General features: G+C 45.7%; 3 protein-coding genes across 7 annotated transcripts; 2 read left to right on the top strand and 1 right to left on the bottom strand.

The window, feature by feature from the left end:
- Positions 1–413: 413 nt before the first annotated feature.
- bcat2 (branched chain amino-acid transaminase 2, mitochondrial) lies at positions 414–7,748 on the top strand. 2 transcript variants are annotated; one of them, XM_028986344.1, is made up of 11 exons: positions 414–864; positions 1,325–1,396; positions 1,747–1,947; positions 2,125–2,235; positions 2,315–2,434; positions 2,519–2,682; positions 4,170–4,312; positions 4,553–4,638; positions 4,709–4,849; positions 6,044–6,118; positions 6,289–7,748. In XM_028986344.1, the coding sequence occupies exons 1-11, from the start codon at positions 844–846 to the stop codon at positions 6,328–6,330; spliced, it is 1,176 nt and encodes a 391-aa protein (XP_028842177.1). In that variant the 5' UTR covers positions 414–843; the 3' UTR covers positions 6,331–7,748. The 2 variants fall into 2 exon arrangements, with proteins under 2 accessions (XP_028842177.1, XP_028842178.1); XM_028986345.1 differs by having other exon boundaries at positions 416–864; positions 1,604–1,947.
- ifi35 (interferon-induced protein 35) lies at positions 7,747–13,006 on the bottom strand. Of its 3 annotated transcripts, none has more exons than XM_028986346.1 (10): positions 12,764–13,006; positions 12,204–12,251; positions 12,055–12,126; positions 11,643–11,801; positions 11,244–11,360; positions 9,697–9,847; positions 9,286–9,395; positions 8,666–8,849; positions 8,462–8,571; positions 7,747–8,363 (listed from the first exon to the last, which is right to left on the bottom strand). In XM_028986346.1, exons 2-10 carry the CDS (start codon positions 12,216–12,218, stop codon positions 8,157–8,159), a joined length of 1,125 nt encoding a protein of 374 aa, XP_028842179.1. In that variant the 5' UTR covers positions 12,219–12,251; positions 12,764–13,006; the 3' UTR covers positions 7,747–8,156. The 3 variants fall into 3 exon arrangements, with proteins under 3 accessions (XP_028842179.1, XP_028842180.1, XP_028842181.1); XM_028986347.1 differs by having other exon boundaries at positions 12,204–12,232; XM_028986348.1 differs by lacking the exon at positions 12,764–13,006 and adding an exon at positions 12,386–12,755.
- A 2,011-nt stretch (positions 13,007–15,017) lies between these two features.
- On the top strand, positions 15,018–22,861 carry ramp2 (receptor (G protein-coupled) activity modifying protein 2). Of its 2 annotated transcripts, XM_028987554.1 has the most exons (5): positions 15,018–16,357; positions 17,375–17,436; positions 17,539–17,590; positions 21,021–21,192; positions 21,268–22,861. In XM_028987554.1, exons 1-5 carry the CDS (start codon positions 16,318–16,320, stop codon positions 21,515–21,517), a joined length of 576 nt encoding a protein of 191 aa, XP_028843387.1. In that variant the 5' UTR covers positions 15,018–16,317; the 3' UTR covers positions 21,518–22,861. The 2 variants fall into 2 exon arrangements, with proteins under 2 accessions (XP_028843387.1, XP_028843388.1); XM_028987555.1 differs by lacking the exons at positions 15,018–16,357; positions 17,375–17,436; positions 17,539–17,590 and adding an exon at positions 18,809–20,633.
- The last annotated feature ends 360 nt before the right edge of the window (positions 22,862–23,221 follow it).

Raw genomic sequence — 23,221 nt, 5'->3', positions numbered from 1 at the left:
ACTTTACTATGAAAGGGGGATATGATAATAAAACATAAATAAAGAAAACAAATGAACAAAATAATAAAAATAAATTTTAAACTGGTACAGTCCACTTTACCCCCATCAAAGGGAGAGTTTGGCTTCATCGGGATTTTAGGAAACGGTCCCGTATTTGGAGTGGTTTCATCTCTGGTTTTTAATGTAATTTCACTTCTCACAAACACACAACAGTGAGGGGACGCGCTATGCATGCTGGGAGAAGGAGGCATATGCCCCCCTCCCTCCCCCATCTAACGGGAAAGAAGGAGAAGAGGAATAAACCGCTTTGAGCTGAGTGAACTCGTATGACCCCGGTCTGTTTTGGCTGACGTTGGTCTGCATGTCTCGACCAATCAGGTTGCGAGGAGGGGCCACACCCACCACCCCGTGGGCGCGTGCGAATAACACGGCATTTGACTTTGAAAATGGTTTGGAAATAGCGACACACCTCATATAACTGCGAAAGCCCGTCAAGGTGGGAAAAAAACCCGTATGACAGACGCGTTAAAAGTATAATGTCGTAATGCAGCAGTTCACACGTGTCCTGACAACGATGCAGTTAACCCGTTAGATCCCTCGGCATCGAGAGGATTGTAATCATGTGACACGTCCTTCCACGAGATAAATTGTTCGCTCTGATCAAGACTCGAATATCTGGTCTTGTATGTATCGGTGGCACCAAAAAAAACACCCCAGCCTCCTCCCAGAAAGCGGAGTTTACCGCTAAACCGGAAACCGCCGTCCGGAACGCGCCTCGCGGCACTTGCTTCCTGCCGGAACGGTTTAGCGGCGACACGCGTCAGCTCCAGCAGCACCGCGGCGATGGCGGCAGCGCTGAGGACGGTGAGTCCAAAGAGCGTCTCCGGCCGAGTGTCTCCTGCGGCGTCAATCATTTACACGCGTTTATCTCGTTTTTTTTCCCCCACCTGGCGGGAGAACGGAGGGCGATTTAAAAAAAAAAAACACTTTTAAAAAACTGCGGACGCGCGCAAGCCCTGAAATTCAACCGGAATGAAAAATTAATTTATTCTGTATAAATAAAGATAATATATAACTGGAATCCCACGTTTCATGCGTTGCATTGCTGCAGTTATTCACTCGTTTGGAAAAGTTTAGTCGCTGGGAGTTTTTCGGACTGTAGTTACTGCAAATGCACAATTCCCAAAATTTGCATTCGAGAAAAAATAGGTTTTTCAGTTTATTTGAACTGAAATGAAGTTAAATGTGAAATTGTTATAAATGTGTCTGTTCTGTGTATATTTCAAGTCATTTAGTGCACATTTTATGTGTCTTTTACGCCCAGGGTCTCCATGGGCGCTTCGTTCGGCCCCGCCCCTTCTCCTGTTGGCCGCTGAGGTGCGCCAGCTCCTTCAAGGTGTGTCCAGGTCTTCCGCCTCTTCTCTTTGATGGGTGTCGGAGGTGTCTCTGCGTGATTGGACACGCTGCTGGTGCCCGGGGGGGAGAGAAGGACATTCTTGCACTTAACGCCACATTTTTAACGTCGTCTGACCTTCATCCACCCATTCTGTCTGCCCTGTTTCCTTTTCCTCCCTCTCTGCTCCCTCCATCTTAACAAATTCAGCCAAATCCAATCCACTAAAAGCTCTTAACTGTAGCGAGAAAATTGATGAGTGCAATCGATAATAATGAACAGCAATCTGCTTTCACCTGCTGCTGTCTTCCTCCCTCCTCGTCTTCCTCTCTGTCTCCTCCTCCTCCTCTCAGGCCGCCGACCTCACCGTCGAGCGCTGTCCGGCACTGAAGCCCAAGCCCGACCCGGCCTCCCTGCTGTTCGGCAAGCAGTTCACGGACCACATGCTGACGGTTAACTGGTCGGAGAAGGGCGGCTGGCAGGCGCCGCAGATCAAGCCCTTCCAGAACCTGTCCCTGCACCCGGCGGCGTCGGCGCTGCACTACTCCATCGAGGTGAGGCCCGCCCGGTCAGGTTCTGGTTCTGTCATTTGCTCTTTAAACGTTTGTCTCTGTGGAGACCAGTCAGAACCGGAGCCGATTGAAGCATTAAAAGTAACGTCCGTTAACGTAGTAAACGAGAAGTTGTGGGCCCGGCCCGGTTCGTAAATCCGCCGTCTTATTCCTCCACAGCTGTTTGAAGGGATGAAGGCGTTCCGCGGCGCGGATAACCGGATCCGCCTGTTCCGGCCGATGCTCAACATGGAGCGCATGCACCGTTCGGCGGAGAGGAGCTGCCTTCCCGTGAGTCCGTCCCCCACCCCATTCCGGCGTCCCCCGGCCACAACTCTGCTCCCATCATCACCCCGCCCTGTTTCTGCAGGACTTTGACAAGGTGGAGCTGCTGGAGTGCATTAAGAAGCTGATCGAGGTGGACAGGGAGTGGGTGCCGTACTCCACCGACGCCAGCCTCTACATCAGACCCACGTTCATCGGCACCGAGGTGGGCCTGCGCCGGCGTCTCCTCGCAGACTGACGCGCACGCTGTCCTGATAAATAAAAAAATAACCTCCCGTCGCCCCCCCAGCCGTCCCTGGGCGTGGCGCGAGCCGGCCACGCCCTCATCTTCGTCATCGTCGGGCCGGTGGGACCCTACTTCACCACCGGGGCCTTTAACCCGGTGTCCCTGCTGGCAGACCCCAGCTACGTCCGCGCCTGGAGGGGAGGCGTGGGGTCGTACAAGATGGGAGGGTGAGTCTTCGTTAGTTTATTTCACTACGTTGACCTGCTGGAGCTTCCAGTTCTCCCAGTTACCGGGCAGACATTTTAACCAAAGGCTGGTAGAAGCCTAGCGGGTAACACACTCGCCTATGAACCAGAAGACCCAGGTTCAAACCCCACTTACTACCATCATGTCCCATCGTGTGAGTGTCTCCAGGGGGGGACTGTCCTTGTATCTACATGATAAGGGCGTCTGGTAAATGGCGTAAATGTAAATGTAAACCAGTGACAACACAGGCCAATACATTTTTGAGGATCAAAAATTCCAAACTCGACGAACGAAAGAGAGAGTTTCGTTCAGATATTCCTATTACGGGAAGATTGTGGTGAAATTCACTTCTCTGTGCCACGTGTGAAGGACAAGCCTAGTTCTGTCTGGAACGTTGTCACTATGAACACTTCCGTTTTGTGACACCAGGAAGTTTTTTAATTGTAAGATGATGATGATGAGAATTTGAGAAGGATTATCCATGACCCACAATTATCACGTGCTGATCCCATGTAATGAGCATTTGGAAATAATTAGGCGCCCATCAACGGCGTGTCGGTCAGCGGTCCTCTCTTTGTCTTGCATGATCGGCGGTGAGGCAGTCCAGCCCGGCGAGCGGCGCTCCGGCGGTCGGGTAAGAGGTCGCGCGCTCAGTGTCCGTGTGTTAACCGGTGAGGCGGTCCTTAACAAAGTCTCTGTGTTAGAACGTCACTGATGGCGCCTGTGTGTTTCTGTTGCAGCGATGCGCTCCGCCTTTCTCCGTGCGAGGCGAAGTTGAAGGTTAAAATGTCTTTGGTGTCTTTTAACTTTTTTTGTTTTGTTTTTTTTTCGTCTTCTGTCCCCGTGACCTTGTCAAACATGACTTGGCTCTTTCCGTCCATGCTTCTTCCTTCTCTTTCATTGTTCATTGTAAGGTGCAGTGAAAGCTGAGAGGCTGTCAGTCAAAGCGAGATAAATGCGCCCGACAGCACAGCATGCTGGGTACCGGGGGTGGGTGTCCGCGCAAGCGGTGGAAAGTTTGAGGCACGCTTCAGCACTTTAAAGTCTGCCCCCCCGTCCGGCTGCAGGGTGTTGCGTAACCTTGCGGGGCGTGGCAGCCATTGAGCCGGAGCGTTATTTAAAGTCACGGGGCGTCCTGAATGGGCCGTTCTGTCCACTCTGGGACAACAGGCCGCTGCAAAACACCTGGACATGTGACTAGTAAATATCTGGACCAAGCAGAAGAGGGTGTTTTGTGTGTGTGCGTGTGTGTCTGTGTAGTGTTAAGGCTCACTTGTGCTCCCTTTATAAAACTTTTCACTACAGCTGTCAATCAATTGAAAAAAAATCAATAAATGTTTCTAGCTGTACTGATCGGTTTGGCAAGCTTTCTGAAAATGTGCACAAGTACAGGCGAGTTCGGACTTGTAGAGCGTAAACGGGTCTTTGTCCAAGCTCATTGTCCAGTCTCTTCCCCCTGCCTCCGCAGAAACTACGGTCCCACCATCGCCGTGCAACAGGAGGCCATCAGGCAGGGCTGTCAGCAGGTCCTGTGGCTCTATGGCGATCAGGAGGAGATCACTGAGGTCGGCACCATGAACCTCTTCATCTACTGGACCACCAAGAGTGGAGGTGTGTGTCTGTGCACAAGGACTCACAAAAAAAAGATTAAATGTACACTATGCCCCCAAGAACGTGGAAGTTGATTCCGAAGGAGGAGGCGGACCCATGCCTGCCACATTTTTTACATATTTTTAAAAAACTTTCCGTGGTAACTAGACAATTTTAAAATGAAGTTACTAACTCTGTTACTTTATTGAAAGTTTGTAGCATCATCATTGTGGAAAGTAAATGGATTCTGTGTTCCTGCAGAGAAAGAGCTGGTGACTCCGCCCCTGGACGGCATCATCCTCCCAGGAGTCACCAGACAGTCCCTGCTGGACCTGGCGCGGGAGTGGGTGAGTAAGGCAGGGGGGTGGAATGAGGAAATGTCTGGAGAAAGGTTCCTGATATCGCGTTTCCCTTCAGGGTGAATTTCGGGTGACTGAACGCACCATCGCCATGAAGGAGCTGCTGGACGCTCTTGCCGATGGGCGGGTGTTGGAGGTGTTCGGTGCAGGAACTGCCTGTGTTGTTTGCCCCGTTGGCAGCCTGCTGTACCAAGGAAAGGTAAAGTGATGACAATAATAAAATAAAAAAAATAAGTCGTATATAAAAATTCTAGTTTTTATATATGACTTCACTCTGCTTTGGTTTTGCATCAGGTGAGTGTTCATTCGTCAAATTTATGCACTGAGAATATATGGGACACGTATATGACCCACAATTATGACAGAACAGTATTATGAATAATGTATTACTGATAAATGAATTCTGAATGTGCTGAAAGTTATTAGAAGGTGCTCCTTTGTAATTATTAATAAGTCTAATTAGGTCTACAGTGTGTGCTTATCTTTCTGAAGTGTGTGTGTGTGCGCATGTGTGTAATATATAAATTCGACAGATCCTTAAAAAGTCTTAAATTGTAATTTCCAAAATGAAGTCCTTAAATATAATTACAAATGACTAATTACAAAATGACATTACAAATCCAGTGTTCAAAGGTCTTAAAAATAATGCAGTGCTACACTGCTAAATTCTGCTCTCACCGGCGGACGTGTTCTGAGAGTTGGAGTTCTTCTTACATAAAGAAATTCTCTGATATTACTGAATCAGATTCCTACATATATTTTTTGTCTAAATCCTTAAACAAGCCTTCAGTCTGTCAGTAATCCGCTGGTCATGACATTCTGCACAGTTGCCCCCTAGTGGCTTGCTACAGGTAATATGAATCTGTTAAGAAAAATAACAAAAAATGGATAATAAAATTTAAATGGAAGGTAAATTAGATCAAATAATAATAATTAATTACTTAAGATAAAATGCAATTAATATTGTTAATATTATAGAAGAGCCCTCACTGTGTCTGCGAGAAAAACTGACAAGTGTAGTTGATGCTGGAACTTCTTAAATTTGGCTTCCTTAAACCTGCAGATATACCCTGTACAGCATTCCCCTGTTTGTGTGTGTGTGTGTGTGTGTGTGTGTATGTGTGACTTGAAGTTGGCAGTGGTGGCCTAGTGGGTAAGGAAGCGGACCTGTAATCAGAAAGCAATCCCGAATCTCAAACACACTGCTCCCCGGGCGCCTGTCACGGCTGTCCACTGCTCACCAAGGGCGATGGTTAAATACAGAGGACACGTTTCGTTGTGTCACCGTGTGCTGTAGTGTTTCCCAATCACTTCACTTTCACTTTTTCACTTGAAGATGTTGTGACAGAGGTTCTTTACCTTCCGCTTCCCCTCTTCCTGTCTTCTTCACCAGACGTACCAAATTCCCACCATGCAGAACGGACCAGACTTGGCTAAAAGGTTCCACACGGAGCTCACTGACATTCAGGTAAGAGACGGACAAGAGCTGTATTTTCATGAAGTTGTGGTGGAAACGTGGAATGTGGTGGCAGGTGTTTGTCGCTCTTCCTGACCTGCACATGTCACGCTGAGATCTTGATCCTAAATTAACTCCGACTCTCCTCCCTTACACCCCCTGACACGCACCTGTTGCTCCAGTATGGGCGTACCCTGAGGGACTGGGCGCCACTGGTGGTTTGACCTCGCCCGTGGGACCACTCCTCTTCAAACATGGGCTATGAATGTACTTTCCAGACGGCCCCTCCCCTGTCTGTGATTGGCTGGTTGGCAGAGATGAAGGGGGCTACTCTCTGGCGACCACTCTTTTGTTAACTTTCTTTGTGTTTATGTGTGTAGTTTGTTTTTAAACAGTAAGATATATATTCACAAACAATCCTCCAGAAAAAATATACATATAACATGTGCGCGTCTTTATAGAATGTATCTGTAGCTCCGCCCCCTACAGAGAACTCCGTTCCCTGTAAATATGAATCATTGTAGCACAAGTGTCAGAGCTTTCCTAACCCCTGCACACACACACACACCATGAAGCACAACCATTGCACAATGAACAAGTTGCTGTTCCGTGTTCTGTAGACGCGTAGTTCGTGTTGAAGTGTACAGTAGGGTATTTATAGGCCCTGATGGGGTTAAAATTAACCAACCCATCAGGCCGCGTTTTAACGCCGTTCGCGTTCCGTCTGTATAAATCTTGAGCCATTATTGCGTCTCAGTTCCTTTGTCTTCCACTGGGTGGCGTCTGACGCGCGCATCAGTAGAGCAACATGCGCGGTGGGCTCCAGAAGTCTGAGATCACAACGACAGTAGACTAACACAACATAGAAGCACCAAATCGCTCATATTTAATTAAACAAATGACGACAATCACTTGTAGCACTGCATGTCCACTTTTTGGAGCGTGCATGGATATGTCGTCACAATCGTGTGACATTTTGTGCATTTAAAGCTGAGCGCTTTTCCTTTTCTCGGATGTCCTCCAGCCAACGGGAGATCTTTGTAGAGATCTTTCCAAATAAATCCACCTCTTGCACGTAAAAGAAAAGGGGAAAAAACGTGATCTGTGCTCAGCAAGTTGCTAGAATGTTGTGCACCAAAAACACACCGATCATCAGGATGAAAGGAATTCTGTCGTTCTGATGTCATTCTACTCCTTTATTAAAGAGCAGACTCTGGGCCTCGCTGTGCGGCATGCACACGTTACTCTGGATTAAAAGCGGTCACTTCTTAAGTGTTTAGAACGTAGAGGTGGCGTTACACTCGCACGCACAATAATGAACCAGCTCGGTGGAGCAAATAAGTGTTACATCCCAGACATGAATTCTTCTAGTTTTTTGTTTTTTTTAATCTTATCATTGTTTTTAGGGTCTGTTTAAGGTCTCTCTGTGTGTAGCTGTAATCTCAACCTATCGATTTATTGATTTACCTCCAGTAAAAAACATTTTTTTGTTCTTCACTGCAAGTGCCTCGTGGGATTGCTGAAGGTTTCTGTCTCCACTGGGGGCTTCAGCTAGCTGTCGTATGGCGGTATAATGTATGGTGGTGATATCATTCTGTCCTTTACGTGTATTTTTGCAATAAATCCAGAATGAGTCAGAGTGGATGGTCTTGTTCTCAACGTTTCTGTTGACCAAGTTGTCATTTCTGTTTAATTTTTCATGAATATATGTCACAAAGCCATGACAAAAGATCAAACGGCTAGTAAAAACGACATGATGAATAAAAAAATGGGACCGGAGCTCATGCAACAGTATATAATATATGTAGTTATTAAATGTCACAATAGCCATATAAATCCATTGTTTTCTCCTGAGAAACTTCCAGATACAGACATGCAAACCTTTAAAGAAATTTAATAGAAGCACTTTTACAGTTCATGACCGCTAATGGATTAATGATGAGTTCAGATAATTAAAAAGGAGGTGAAGAATATTTACATTTTAAAAGAGCGGTTGCGTAAGGCAACTTCATCCAGTAAACGGTAACTGGACTCCTCATCCAAGAACATCTCACTGGCTCTGGGTCCCTTTGGAGGCGTCCTCGAAGACCGCCAGCGCCCTGTGTCCTATGGGGTTGTAGAGGATGGCGTCCACCTCTCCTCCACCGCTGCTGGTTTTCTGGAAGTGGATCTCCAGCAGGTCCTGCAGGTTGTCGGGCTCCATGATTGGAGGGATGCCCGTCAGGAGAACCGTGTTTTGGCACATTGAGTTTCGCATCTGAAGCAGCCAAAAGATTGACAGGCAACATTTTTGGATAGATAGTTTACTTGGAATGCCTGACCACAAAGCAGACATATCAGATGTTGTCCTCCTACCCTGAGGCTGGTGATTTCACCGTTCAGGAAAGGCGTCACCTTAACCTTCCACTTCTTGCCCTTCTCAAACTCCACGTCATGGTCCTGCTTGTCCGTCAGACCTCTGGCAACTGTTCATAATGTGGACATTTCACATTCTGCTAAGCTTTGTCATAACACTAGCTAAAACCCGAGCGGAGAGGTAAACCATGATGTGGTACCCACTGTCGCTCTCGACGAAAGTGATGACCACGTTGCCGGAGTCGTGCAGCATGTCGATATCTTCCACCTCGCCGCCTCCATTCTTCTTCCTGGAGAAGTGGATCTGCAGTTTGTCCATGGTGCGCTCCTCCTCCCTCTTGGGCAGGCTGGAGACCAGGATGCGGCGGGGACACACCTGAGTGTCCATCTGAGGCAACAGGACACAGGAAGTGTGTAAGGGAACATGGGAACACAAAAGATGTGTCACTTTCACTGTGACAAAACCAAAAAAATATATATATATCTTTATTTATTATTACTCTCAAAACTTGGCAACCCTTTATAACTAGGCAATGAAGGTCCCTTCCTATTCTATTGAACTTTATTCTCTTCAAACATTCCCTTAATTTTAATGGTTTGATATTATCATTGATTATCATTGTGATACACAGCATGGCACATGGTGAGACAATGAAATGTGTCCTCTGCTTTTGACCATCACCCTTGGGGAGCAGTGTGTGGGGATCGGGATTCGAACCGGCCATTTAAATGATAACTGCCAATGCAGATTCAATGTCTATTTGAATCTTACATGTGTGTATAGATGAAGTTTTTTTTTTATTATTATTTTCCTATTGTGTTACCATCACAAAGTCGGGCACCAGCATATACACGGGCGACGCCTCCATCGTGAGGGCGATGCTCCCATCCAGCGGGACCTTGTGCTGCTTCATGGTCAGTATGTGCTGAGCCACTGGGGGGAAAAGAGATGGAGGATCGATGTACAAGTGGTGAAATATCAGATTCACCTAATTCACTACCGCATAGCACGGCTGATGAGAGCAACTTTTATGAAGGTGTTCGTCTTCTGAAATCATGAATGATAAATGTCTTCTAAAGATGAAATGTTTGCTCTAAAGCACTAAATATGAGATTTTAAGAAAGCGAAATACAAAAGGAAGGGTTTTAGAGTGCCTGGCAGTTTGCTTTTAGCAAGTATTTGAATAATTACATTGTATGTCAGCTAGTGATGGGTCCCCAACCACCTGACCTACCAGCGTCATCTTCGAAAGTGATGAGTGTGGAGCCTCCCTCCATAGGATACACGATCCTGGACTTCATGTCAAACCTCTGTTCCCTCGACTTATCGGGCTGCGCCGCCTCTCCAGTGAACACGACTCTTTTCTCTGGCACGGCCGTGGACACCTTGGGGCAGCAAACGTCCGGCATCACCGCGAGTTCGCACACTCATTAGCTCTAGAATTGCTCACAGGTGCCATTCAGCTGGACGGACTGTTCATTGTCGCCGGAGATTTCGGCCATGCAAAACACACTGGATCTCATATACACCAACGTCGCCAGTGCGTGTCGGGCGGAGCCCCGCCCCGATCTCGGCCCATCAGACCACATTGCTGTTATACTGTTATGCTCGTCAGGCGCACTAAGCTGGTTCTGAAGCAGGTGAGAACCTGGCTGGCAGGAGCCATCTCTGCTCTCCACGATGGTTTTGAGTGCACTGACTGGCAAATGTTCAGGGAGGCTGCAACCAACGGCGACAACATCAACTTGGAGGAGTAACTACATCAGCAACTTCACCAGAATCTGTACGTGAGCTGCTGAAAGCTCAAGACTCCACCTTCAGGAAGTGTGACAAGGTGGCCCTAAGATCAGCAAGGGATAAACTGTCTCGAGCCATTAGAGCAGCAAATCGTGCACATGGGCAGAAAACTCGGACGTGAGGAAAAGTCTTTGAAAAGCTGCTGGACCAAACATCCCTGGAAGATGCTCAGAGAATGTGCAGACCAGCTGGCAGATGTTCTCACAGACATCTTCAACATCTCACTGAGCCCCACCGTTATTCCAACATGTCTCAAGGCCACCACCATCGTACATGTATCGAAGAAGTCTTCAGTGTCGTGTCTCAATGACTGGGTCACACACGTGCACTTTATGTAACTTTGTAACGTTGTATGTTACGTTGGTTAAATGTTACATGTAGCACCATTTACATTTACATTTACGGCATTTGGCAGACGCCCTTATCCAGAGCGACTTACAACGTGCTGAAGTTACCATCGATGAAGAGATCAATTCCGGTTCACTAGGACCCCAACTATGAATACATCTATTTTATTCACTCTGTTGTAGATTCTGTACACAAAGTTCGACAACAAGAAAATTACAATTTAATCTAAATATTCTTTAAAGAGGAAGGTCTTGAGCTGTCGTTTGAAGGTGCTCAGTGACTGAGCTGTTCTGACCTCGAGGGGAAGTTCATTCCACCACCGAGGGGCCAAGACGGAGAAGAGTCTAGATGAATGTCTTCCTTTTACCTTCAGAGATGGAGGGACCAGGCGAGCAGTACTGGAGTCTCGGAGTATACGAGGTGCAGTGTGAGATGTAATAAGGGCTGTGAGGTAGGATGGTGCTACTCCATGTTTGGCTTTGTAGGCCACCATCAGTATTTTAAACATTTAGCACCAGGTTCTGGAGAAACGTTGTTTCGCTTCACTATGTACCGTCTAACATGTGTGTATCTGAAATGACAATAAAGTTCAACTTTAACCAAGCTGGTCACCATACTGGAAACCAGTCAGCCCACCTCCGTCTGCTGCCTGAGTTTGAGGTTCTGCTGGTCCAGCTGGTTGCTCGCCTGCTGCAGTCTTGTGATCTCAGAGGTCAGTCGGCTGTTCTCCTCCATAAGGGCACCGACTTTCCCCTGCGAAGACACCAAAGGCCACGTTCAGGAATCTTCTCGGCTCCTACAGTTTCCTTCATCTGACACTTGGTGAATTAAAGAATTCAGATGAATATATCCCATTTTCAGCTGTCATGAATTCCTGTATTGCCCAACAAGGCTGGAAGGTGTGTAGAAACGTTTAAAGACCATGATCCATGGGCAATCATGAATGGTTCTTAATGTTCATACTGGCTGATGTGCACAAGTTGTTTACCAAAAAGATAATCCAGTGGGTGGATTTGTCTGAATAGATGAGGAGACCTGTTCATTTGCCAGATGCTCCCCCCTCTTCTTCTCCTCATCCTGCAGCGACGCCCGGATTTTGGCTGCTCGCTGATTGAACTCTTGGGTGTAGTGCTGCAGGGACTCCTGGGCAGCATTGAGGTCACGCTGCTCACCAATAACGCGGTCATGCTGCGCCTGGGGAGGGGGGTCAAAGTTCACGCCACCCACACACACACACACACACACATATTTTCATAGCATAAATGTATAATATTAAACTCAAATATCCTATTCAGTTTCAATTACAGTAATGAAATTCACAGTTCATGTGCCACGTGTTATGTAATTGATTGTTTAGATTTAGGAACCATTTGTGCGCCTGATGGCACGTCTGACGCTGACGGGGGCGCGCACGCAAATGACGTCAGCGCGCCTTGCGTCAGCGCACCTTTAACTTGTCGACTTCCTTCCTGATTCTGTCCAGCTCGGAGTGCGGGTCCTGGTCCATTAAGGAGAAATCCTGCAATCGGCAAGCAGCAGCAGGCGCAGTTAGTGGCTGGAACGACGTCTGTCGCGTTTATTTCCGTTCTTATTTACCTCGTCCGACGACATTGACGTCGCTTGTCCTGTGAAACGGGTGTAAAACTAAAAAACATATATATACATATAGATAACTCGATAAGACAAGGGAAACTCGTATCAAATACGTCATATGTGATATTTTAATTATGTCAAATCAATTTCACACAAAATCAGATGCATGCAAATGAACCCTTTACCCGATAATCAGAAGCGGAAGTGCATCATTCTGTTGTACTAAAGGTGTTCCAAGTAAACAAGTTAACAGGTAGAACAAGATTCGAAAAATAGACTTTACGCGACCTACGCCTGTAAAAAAAACAGAATTATAAAATTCGTCCCGAACATAAACTACAGGACACAAGAACCCGCGACTGTGGTTTAATCTGTAATGAACTTTTAATTCGAGCGCTGGCCCCTCGATTCTTTCACTTTTGAGAGCAACGTCTGCAACGAATGCTGCGTCTACTTCACCTGAATAATTCGTTGGGCTTGTTTAACTGTGTGTGTGTGTTTAATTAGATCGGCCCCGTTTAAATAAACCTTCTCACGTCCAGACGTTAAAAAGACCAACTCACCAGCTACTCCTCTCTTCGGTTCTGAAACAGGCACCAGCTTTCAGTTTCATTTCTTTGATGACGACCCATACAGGCGATGTCGGTATAACCGAGGAGGCCACAGGCAAACTTTTGATCAAAGCCTGTTTATGTCCTGCATATGGCTGAATTTATGAACCTAGACTTCAGCCCAATACAGAATAAGCCTTCGCAATTAATATTATGTGACATGAAATAGTCCACAGACACGAGTTTCCCTCAATCCGAGCCGGAGAGGAGCTGCAGTTCCTCCGCCCAACGGTAGATGGCAGAAACGCTGACGACAACCGAGACCCATTTCATGCAGTATGTTGGAAAATAATTTTAGAAAAGTGTCAATTGAGTCAGTTTAATAAAGTAATAAAGTAGTTCCATAATGCTTAAATGTTAAAATGGTGAAATACAGTGGTGCTGCAGATGAATGAACAAGCTTGTGGCATCATATTCAAAAGGAATTTTTAAAAAATAGCCGCCCTTTGCTCTGATTACTGCTTTGCACACTCTTGGCATTCTCTTGATGAGCTTCAAGAGGTCGTCACCTGAAATGCTTTTCCAACAGTCTTGAAGGAGTTCCCAGAGGTGTTTAGCACTTATTGGGGTCCAGCTCACCCCAAAGCCATCTCAATTGGGTTCAGGTCCGGTGACTGTGGAGGTCAGGTCTCCACTTTTTGTTAAGTTCATAACTCCACATGTGTTATGCCTTCAGTGAGAATCCACCGACGTAAATGGTCATGAAAATAAAGAAAACACATTGAATGAGAAGGTGTGTCCAAACATGTACTGTATATATGTGTGTGTGTGTGTGTGTGTGTTTCTGGAGCATTAAAAAAATAGCACTTTGTCTTGCATAGCCCAAAACCACAAACAGTCTGTCTCAATAGACCCTTACAGAAGGCTCCTCCTCAACATAGATGCTTTCTATACATTTTGTGCAGGAAATTCCTCCAGGATGTATACTGATGACTTGAGTCTTTCCTCAGTCCCTCTAGCTTGGTTCTGATGGTTCTGATTTTTTGAGTGACCCTTTAGTACATCTTTTTCTGGTCCAACTCACCAATCTTAGGTCTCCCAGCACTCTGTGAATTTTAACTGTGTTTGGAAAATCTGGTTTAATGTATCATCATACCAACATATTAATTCACTCAATATAGATGTTGAAACATGAAAAAATAGCTTCCTAAAAAGTTTCACATTTCAGAATGGTTTATTTTACAAAAATGTTGAAATGCATCCGACTTGTATCTTTTTCAGTTGGGCTGCAGAAGTGAACTCACTGCTGGATTTCTGGGTGAGGGTCAGCTTTGTGGACTTTGTGGACTCAGATTTATTTCCACGCATAAAGCATTTTGTAACTTGCAATTTGTGAGTTTGCTAATGTAACCCACCACACATTAAAAAGTATGTTTTGTTGCTCAGACTTTGGAGCTGTGAATGAGATAAACTATTCGCAGATGTGTTGAGCACTTTCTGTCCACTTTCTGTTGGAGACCAACAGTTCCTGACTCACATCAGATTGCACCATGGTAGCGACCAATGAAGAATCTATTAAAAAAGGAAGTGATTTGTCAGAATTAGTCTACCCAACTGATAAGTTAAGAACTATATCATATATAATAGTTGTGATTTGTTTAAGAATTCACTATTCAATTGATTTAACTGATTTCATTTTTCTGGCAACAGCGTTAAAATAGTATAATGTTACTGGAGTCAAAATGAATTTGGGTTGAGCTAATTTTGGTTTATGGGCTAGAAAGAAAGGGTCATAGATTAGTTTGTGTTATGTGGTAATGGTTTTGGTTTGGTTGGGGTAACGGTTTTGGGTTGGCTTGGCTTAGGTGATAAGGGTTCTGGGTTGGGTTTGGTTGGGAGGTAAGGGTTATGGTGCTGGGTTGGGTTGAAGGTAAGAATTTTGCTTTGGTTTGGCTTGGCTTAGGTGATAAGGGTTCTGGGTTTGGTTTGGTTGGGAGGTAAGGGTTATGGTGCTGGGTTGGGTTGAGGGTAAGAATTTTGCTTTGGTTTGGCTTGGCTTAGGTGATAAGGGTTCTGGGTTGGGTTTGGTTGGGAGGTAAGGGTTATGGTGCTGGGTTGGGTTGAGGGTAAGAATTTTGCTTTGGTTTGGCTTGGCTTAGGTGATAAGGGTTCTGGGTTGGGTTTGGTTGGGAGGTAAGGGTTATGGTGCTGGGTTGGGTTGAGGGTAAGAAATTTGCTTTGTGTTGGCTTGGCTTTTGTGAAAAGGGTTCTGGGTTGGGTTTGGTTGGGAGGTAAGGGTTATGGGGTAAGATTGAGGGATAAGGGTTTTTGTTTGAGTTGGTTTGGAAGTAACGATTTTGTGTTGGGTTGGCTCACCACACAAGCTATTTGTTCAGATCGGTGCCATTTTTTCACCAACTGATCCAGAATGCCGTTGCACAACTTGTTCTCACATGCCAACCCAATTCCATTTTCCTTCCAGTGGTTTCCAGTAGCAGCCCACATCTGATTCAAAATACTCATTCACTTTCATTTGTCATCCAGGATTTACCCCCCTGTCCCTTCACTGGTGTCTTTATGTAATTAAATCTGTTAAAAGGAAAAAGAACAACAGAAAGACAGCTGCCGGGAAACACTCAACACTGGTCTGGACAAAATGTGGAAACATTTTTGTCTCTCAGATCTTCGTGAGGGCCTGACCCGAGCCCAGCTGAGGGGGAGATGAATATGCTGAGTGATCGCTGTGTTTGTGTATGATTATGTGTGTGTGTGTGTGTGTACCTTTGCCTCCCCTGTGGATGTGAGTGTTTTGTGTATATGTGTCTGTGCCAGATCCCCCCGGCTGCGTTGAACATGCGTCAGCAGCGTGGATAGGGACGTGTGTGTCTCAACATATCAGTGTGTGTTTTGTGTATTTGTGTCAGGACCCCTGCCGCAGGGTCGTGTACGTGTGTCAGTGAATGACTGACTGTGTGTGTGTGTCAGTGCACGAGGGTCTGAAAGTGTGTGAAAGAACGTTGTTGAGCGGGTCTGTAGTGTGTGTGTATTTGTGTATGTGTGTGTAATAAGGCTGTATGTGATTGAGTGTATGTGTGTGGGTGTGTGTGTGTGTGTGTGTGTATGTGGGATGGGGCTGTGTGTACGTCATTATCTGGGAAGGACGCTCCTCCGGGACTCAGTGGGGAGAGGACATGTCATCAGTTATGATTCTTCACACAAATGTTCCTCAGACAGCTCAGCGTCACCATTAAGAAACACTCTGGAACAACAGAAATCTCACACTTTTACACACAGATGAATTGATAAAACATGTTACCCGCCAAATCTGAGGTCACATGACCTGCAAGATGAGCCCTAAAGCCTATAATGCAATACAGACAGAAGTGAATTATGAAATTATTACGAGTGTATAGGGAAAACGAGAGGGGCGGGGCACAGATGGGCCCTCCCCCTGCTGCCGGTCTGCAGTGCCAGTGTGTGTTCACACACCCACCTGAGGAAATGTGCCTGTCCTGCCGAGGGGCTCACACTCCACCCGACCTTCAGGCTTCGCCGCGACGGGGAACATGAAGCACTCGCCTCCTGCGTCAGAGCTTCTCTTCTGCGGTGAGTGAGCGGCGTGAAATATTTTGCTTTATTGATTTTTACATTCATCTGTAGAGGCAAAGATTTCATACATAAAGAAACAGATTTCTATGTCGCTATAGTATTTTTTCATGAAACGAGTGACACAACCATGTCAACTACTTCTGATAAAATGTAATAAAAATTCTGATCACAGCTCAGGTTGGGGTAACGTCAGGTGCTCCACTGCTCTCCTTAACCATGAAACAGACATTCTTCACTAGGACATCAGGTTTGTGACAGAATTAAGTAATGTGTGCCAAATACATGCCTGTGTATATATACATACACGTTTATTTAGGCACAAATTACTTGTTACATGGACTTATCAAACCAATTGTGTCACAAATTTGCTGTTCCCTTAAGCCTAAATCTGGAAGGGTTTCGAAAAAATCGCCACCTCAAACCCATTATCAGTTTGAATCCTTTCCCACCGTCTCCCAGTTCCAGGAATTTCATCACCAGCATACTTTAGGGAAAGTTCAGCCAGATCTCTTACAGATAATTTTTTAAAAAGCATGAACAGGATGAAAAACAAGCGTAGAACAGGAACAGGCGAGGATGGAGGATGCGGCTCTTTTCCTCTCTGTCCTCCTGGCTTGTCTTTCCTCTACGAAACGTTTCTACAACAAGAAGAATATCTTCCACAATCAAACAAGATCAACAGGATGGCGTTTTACGAGTCGCGGAGAACCATTTACAATTCAGAAAGCAGGTGGTCTTCTAACATGATGAGCTACGTGACCCCACGTGTACCAGACGGCCTTTTCCAGAGCAGTAGTTACAGGGACGCTCAGGGACACGATGGTAGTAAGTGGGGTTTGAACTCTGTGGTCGTCTGGTTCATAGTCACGTGTCTTACCCACAACGGTTCCTCCTGTTTTGAAGTACTCGGGCTGTATGGTCTTGTGCCAGGGTGAAGATTTTGACATTCTGCATTCTTGACGGAGATTTTTTCGGAATGCGTACTAATGAAACGATGATGTCCCTTCCTCGCAGTGGCGCTCCCAGGTTTGCTGTTTGGGCAGCTAATGGCCATTGTCAGTGAAAACGACATGAAGGTGAGAGTCCAAATTCACTCCTGTTCATATTTTTCCACTTTAACTCTGGGTCCTTTAATAATATTATTATGAATCATTTACATTTCTCTTCCAAAATGTCAGACTTACACCATGAAACCCACCGTCGTCACCTCAAATGCAACACTGACTGAAGGTAAGTAGTTCATTTTTAGATTAGTGCAACAATTCATGTCATCTTGGCCATCTTGGAGCTTTTTTGGAGCAAGGAAAGACCTTCAGGAATTAAACCTCATTTCCTGCTGTCACAGTATGAGGCTGAAGGATGAGGAAGGAACAAGAGGAATGTTGCAAGCAGTCATGATGCGTGTCCTGTTTATTGTGTGCCTTTGTCCCGTCTATCTTTTTATTCTAATGGACTGCATGAACATCTGGAACATGAATGACAATCGAATGCAGATCGCTGCGCTCGCAGCCAGTGACGGGACTGAGGAGAGCTCGTGTAATGTGATCCCTCAGAAATCCTTCCATTGTCTATTCGGAGCAGATACAAATCTGCAACCTCAGCAGTGAACAGTATGACCCAGACATACAGATATAAGGCTAAAATGGTCGCTAAAACTGAAATCAGCTCTCTGAATTTTTCGAACAATTTCTGACTTGTTTCGTGGCCTTCAAAGGAGAGACTAAATATTCCGCTACATCTTTCCCAACAACAAGGACCTGTCTTCAGCTGTAGGGACATTCACGAGATTGCAGATTAGCATTACAGAAGGAACAGTCACATATTATTAAAAAAGACCAAGATCAGATCCATGATGGACTCTGCTTGCCTTGCCTTGATGCTTGAAGACAAAATATACAGGTGTGTGTGTATATATACAGTACAGGCCAAAGGTTTGGACACGCCTTCTCATTCAATGTTTTTTCTTTATTTTCATGACCATTTACGTTGGTAGATTCTCACTGAAGGGATCAAAACTATGAATGAACACATGTGGAGTTCTGTACTTAACAAAAAGTGGAGACCTGGCCTCCACAGTCACCAGACCTGAACCCAATCCAGATGGTTTGGGGTGAGCTGGACCCCAACAAGTGCTAAACACCTCTGGGAACTCCTTCAAGACTGTTGGAAAAGCATTTCAGGTGATGACCTCTTGAAGCTCATCGAGAGAATGCCAAGAGTGTGTAAAGCAGTAATCAGAGCAAAGAAACTAGAATATAAAACATGTTTTCAGTTATTTCACCTTTTTTTGTTAAGTACATAACTCCACATGTGTTCATTCATAGTTTTGATGCCTTCAGTGAGAATCTACCAACGTAAATGGTCATGAAAAGAAAGACAACACATTGAATGAGAAGGTGTGTGAATGAGAAGGTGTGTGTGTGTGTGTGTGTGTATGTATATATATTTTTTAACATTTACAGCATTTATCAGATGCACTTGTCCAGTGCGACTTACAATCAGTAGTTACAGGGACAGTCCCCCCTGGAGAGAGAGAGAGAGAGAGAGATATTAAAATGATTTGTTCAGTGGGGAAAAGACACATTGCACGATCGTTTGGGGCAGTGTTCGCCTGTTTTTGTTCTGGACTCATGTAAACCTGCTGAGAGGAGGAGTCGATGTTTGTGTACTCAGCCACTCCACATTTCCTCCGCCCTTCTGCAGCCTCCAGCCTTCAACAACAACGATCCCAAATGCATTTTTCATAAATTTACACACGAGCGGATGGATGGAAAGCGGGCTGGAATGCATGTAGATGAGGCGCGGCCTTCGTTTTTTCCACATTTTGTTGCCATGACAATGTGGCGTAGCGATCTGTTTTGTTTAAGGGCGAAACAAGTCTAGCAAATGAGGCATATGCTGCCGAACTGCATTAATTTAGGGTCTCACCTCAAAAGGACAGACTTACAGCCACCGTTGTAATGAACAAAATTTGATACTGGTAATGAACTAAAATGTGTTAATTGCGTTTCACTAATTACTCCTCTACAGTCCTAGAGCTTAAGGAGAGATGGTTTGAATATTTCCCCTGCTCCTCTACAGTATCCATGACTTCCCAACATCTGGTCTCTCCTCTAAATCCTCCATCTGAGCAATCCACAGGAGACTTCAGAGCCCCTGAAGAATAAACACATTGTTTCAGAGGTGAATTTGGCCTCTTGCTGAGAAAAACACAACAGATATTGAGCTGGCTGCCAAGAACAGCAGAACATTATTATCTTTTTGAAGTCCAGCAGAAATCTGGAGGGCGTTTGCTGGCCAGCTGTGCATAATGTGTAAGGGATAGGCCTGCACCCCTCCTAATTTCAGTCTGGACAGGAGGCCCGTTTTTTTCCCGTAAATTAGACATAAAACAAAGCTTGGCACGGGAAGCGAGTTGCACGGAGGGCATATATGTTGGAACTCGGGAAGAAATGATAAGAGTGTGTTGCTGGTTGGGACCAGCAGGCCTCAAAGATACAAAAAAGTGTGCCAGAACAAGAAGCAGAACCCCATTCTCAACATCACTTAGAGGTTCCTCGGGAGAACGTGCGGTGTTCGTTTGAAAATTCTAAGTCCGGTGGTTTAAAATCGCTGATCTCGTTTTTTTCTGAGCCCCGTGATCGGAAGGTTGCCGGTTCGAGTCCCGTCCCCACACGCTCCTCACCAAGGGTGGTGGTTAAGAGCAGATGTGTTAGTATTTTATAGAATCATGGCATGCTTCGCCTCGCTTCCAGCTCTAAACTCTTGATTGGTTTAAAGCCTTGTTGAAAATGGAGATGAATCGGGCAACTTGGGCTTAATAACCGTCAATCGTTAACCAAAAACCGTTCAATTGACTTCATTGATCGCCTTAACGCAAAGCGCTGTTGCCTGGCAACTACGCAAACGGCCAGAGCATGGCGGGAACTATTTTTCATTGCGGAAGCCAAAGTTCTACGTCTCTTGCGTTTCGTGCCGTTAACCAATATCGGCTCGTTTTAGTTTTGAAACGAACCCAAACCTCGGTCTTTAAAATAAAAAAAAAAAAAAGCCGCAAATTCGCCGGAACGAGTCGGAACCGGGGCCGGGGCCGGGGTCCCGCCCAGGAAAGACGAGGCGGGACGGGCGCCCCGGACACATCTGGAACGCGGGCTCCACGCCTCTGTCCGCCTTCCCGTAATGCCCCGCGCTGCTCGGCCGGCTCGGATACTCGCCGCCGCGGACATGAAGGGGAGCGCGGGCCTGCTCGGGGTCTTCCTGCCGCTGCTGGCCGGTAAGTTTCGGGCCGAGGCCGCGCTGGGGATTGTGGGAGTCGTGCGGCGTCTCAGGGGGGTTTGCCCCTGCGCGCTTCGTACGCGCTGGTGACCGCAAGGCTGCAGATGCTGGTCCATCAGACCTCAGGGGGACAAGGTGCATGATGGGATAGCTCTCTCTTTCCCTCTCTCTCATATCTATGTGCAAGCAATAGCACAGATCAGGATTAACATGGATGGGGTCTGTTTTATGACCAAAGGAACAAGTGACTTGTTTCCAAAAAATACATGTTTTCATCAGAATACTGATATTTGATCAATGCATTGCCTAGTCGTCTGCACTGTGATCATCCTTGTTGTTTCGTGTCATGGGCCTAACGGACCGCCCGTTGTTGTCCGTCCCGCAGCCACCAGCGACGAGCACTTATTCTGCCAGCAGGTCAAGTCCGTTTGTCTGAATATCACGGGCGTGATGAACTGCTACCAGTATTTACACGAGCACGCCTGTTACTTGGATTTTCAGCTGCAGATGGCAACATTCAATCACACCGGCCAGTGCACGTGGAACGAAGTCAAAAGGTTTGTGGTGCGTTCGCCTTTACAATGTCGTTTTTGGTTAGTCGTTCATTCTTTTTCCTTCTCCTTTTCCCTCAGCTTCTACAACACGTTCACGCTGTGCACAGAGAGAATCGCAGAGTGTTTGCGTATCCCCTGGCCAAATCCAATGGTGGAGGAAGTTTTTGTCGAGATCCACACCAGTTATTTTCAGACGTGCATCACAGAGGAGCTGAAAGACCCCGACCCCAGTATCGTCTTTGCTCTGGCCATGACCCCCATCTGTCTCATCCCGGCTATGGTGCTGCTCGTGGTGCTGAAGACCAAGAACGGAGATGGGAGGTCGTGATGAGGACCACAGTTGGTAGGTTATACAGAATGTGGAGGATTATTTGCATATGGACACTTGGACACTTTACCCTTTTTTTTTTACCTTACAGAAGAGGATTTTGTCAGTATTCCTAGGGCATCCCAAAGAATAAACTTAATTTTATATTCCTTTTTCAATGTTCTAAAATTTTACATGCTATAACATAATGCATGGCAAACCCAGAAAATATCATTTAGGCAATTTTAAGTGCTAAAAAAAAAAAGGTTTCTGCACCATTTTGTTAAAATCCACTCCCTTTTGGCTCATAGATGCCGCGCGTTCTCACTTTGCATTCGCCCCGCCCATCAAGGCGCAGTCCCCTCCCACATATCCTGTTGAAATGCTCGCTCTGTCTAGAGCCCTCTTGTCCTCATTTCGCTGTTTCACATTTTGCCTGGAGGACAGAGCGCACCAGGACCAGAACCCGGTTGCAGTTTGTGCCTGGTCACGTGGCCGCGCTCGCTGACGCTATTTTGTGCCGCGCATGATGTAAAAGTTCCTTTGGTTTGCAGGCCAATCCTGCCTGGGAAACTGGAACCATATGTTGGCTCTCACATCCTTTAGATGAAGGCAGAATTCAGATCTGTTTTTTATAGTCTTTGTAGCACTTGAATATGAAGGGCATGATTGTGTTGACAAAAGTTGTGTTACTTGCTAAGACCAAAGGCATTCTGCTTTTGAATATGAATATTAAGCCAAATATAAATATGACCCATTGCTAAAGTAACGTTATTCATGTTATATATTTAAAACGCCTTAGGAGCATGTCCTGCCTGAGACATCTTTGGGGATTATTTCAAATGCCGAGGCTTCTGGGGAAGGATGTGGGAATATCATTCATCAACTCTGAAGCCTACAGGTTAAGGGTGTCGGGCGTGGCTCTCGTGGGCTCCTCTGATGGGTCAGAGTTGAATGGCACCACGGGGAGAAATGTGCACAGCCTTTAAAAACGTGTTTCCGGCCATTGTCCTCTGCAGTTCTGGCTGAGACATCTGTTTCCCGTGGCACCATCCCGACACCCCTCGAGAGAGAGCGAGAGGGCAGAAAGCAACTGTGCGCTTTCTATCTGACAATGAAAGGAATGACTTTCAGTTTAAGTATATTGCTGATTTAATGTATTAAATGCACTGTTTAAAACTGTCTCGAACAGTTGCTCTTCATGATGCCACTCGCGGTGTTTCACTGGCTGAGTTTTTCAGGAAATGTCATATGCAATGTATTAAAATGTATTTACGTCATTTCAGCTGTGGTGCTCAACTCATTTGCTGTGTCCTACCTTAATGGTTTTAAGATATTCTAAAATAAATTTTTAAGGAAAACCAAGAGGCGTCATTATTTACATTTTTCATGTTTTCAAGAAACTTTAATTGTGGCCCATTTCATACATATATGTAGATATGATGTGTAACATGAATTAGATGAACTATTAGTATAACTAAATATTCAGACAGGCCTGTTGACTCTGAAAGAGGGGGATCAAAGTTTATGAAACGAGCAACGCTGCCCCCCTGAGGACACACTGAATAGGGTTTCACTTACACACATCCCCACAGATAAGATAAGATAAGATAAGATAAGATAAGATAAACCTTTATTAGAAATTGCACTTGTCACGGCAGAAAGTGGACAGAAGCAGAAGGTAATAGCAGCAAAAACAGAGGTAATAGCATCGCAAAAAATAAC

Source organism: Denticeps clupeoides, chromosome 7, assembly GCF_900700375.1.
Source record: "Denticeps clupeoides chromosome 7, fDenClu1.1, whole genome shotgun sequence".
NCBI classification, from domain to species: domain Eukaryota; kingdom Metazoa; phylum Chordata; class Actinopteri; order Clupeiformes; family Denticipitidae; genus Denticeps; species Denticeps clupeoides.
The sequence above is the reverse complement of the archived record's forward strand: the minus strand, read 5'-3'. Positions and strand labels throughout refer to the sequence as shown.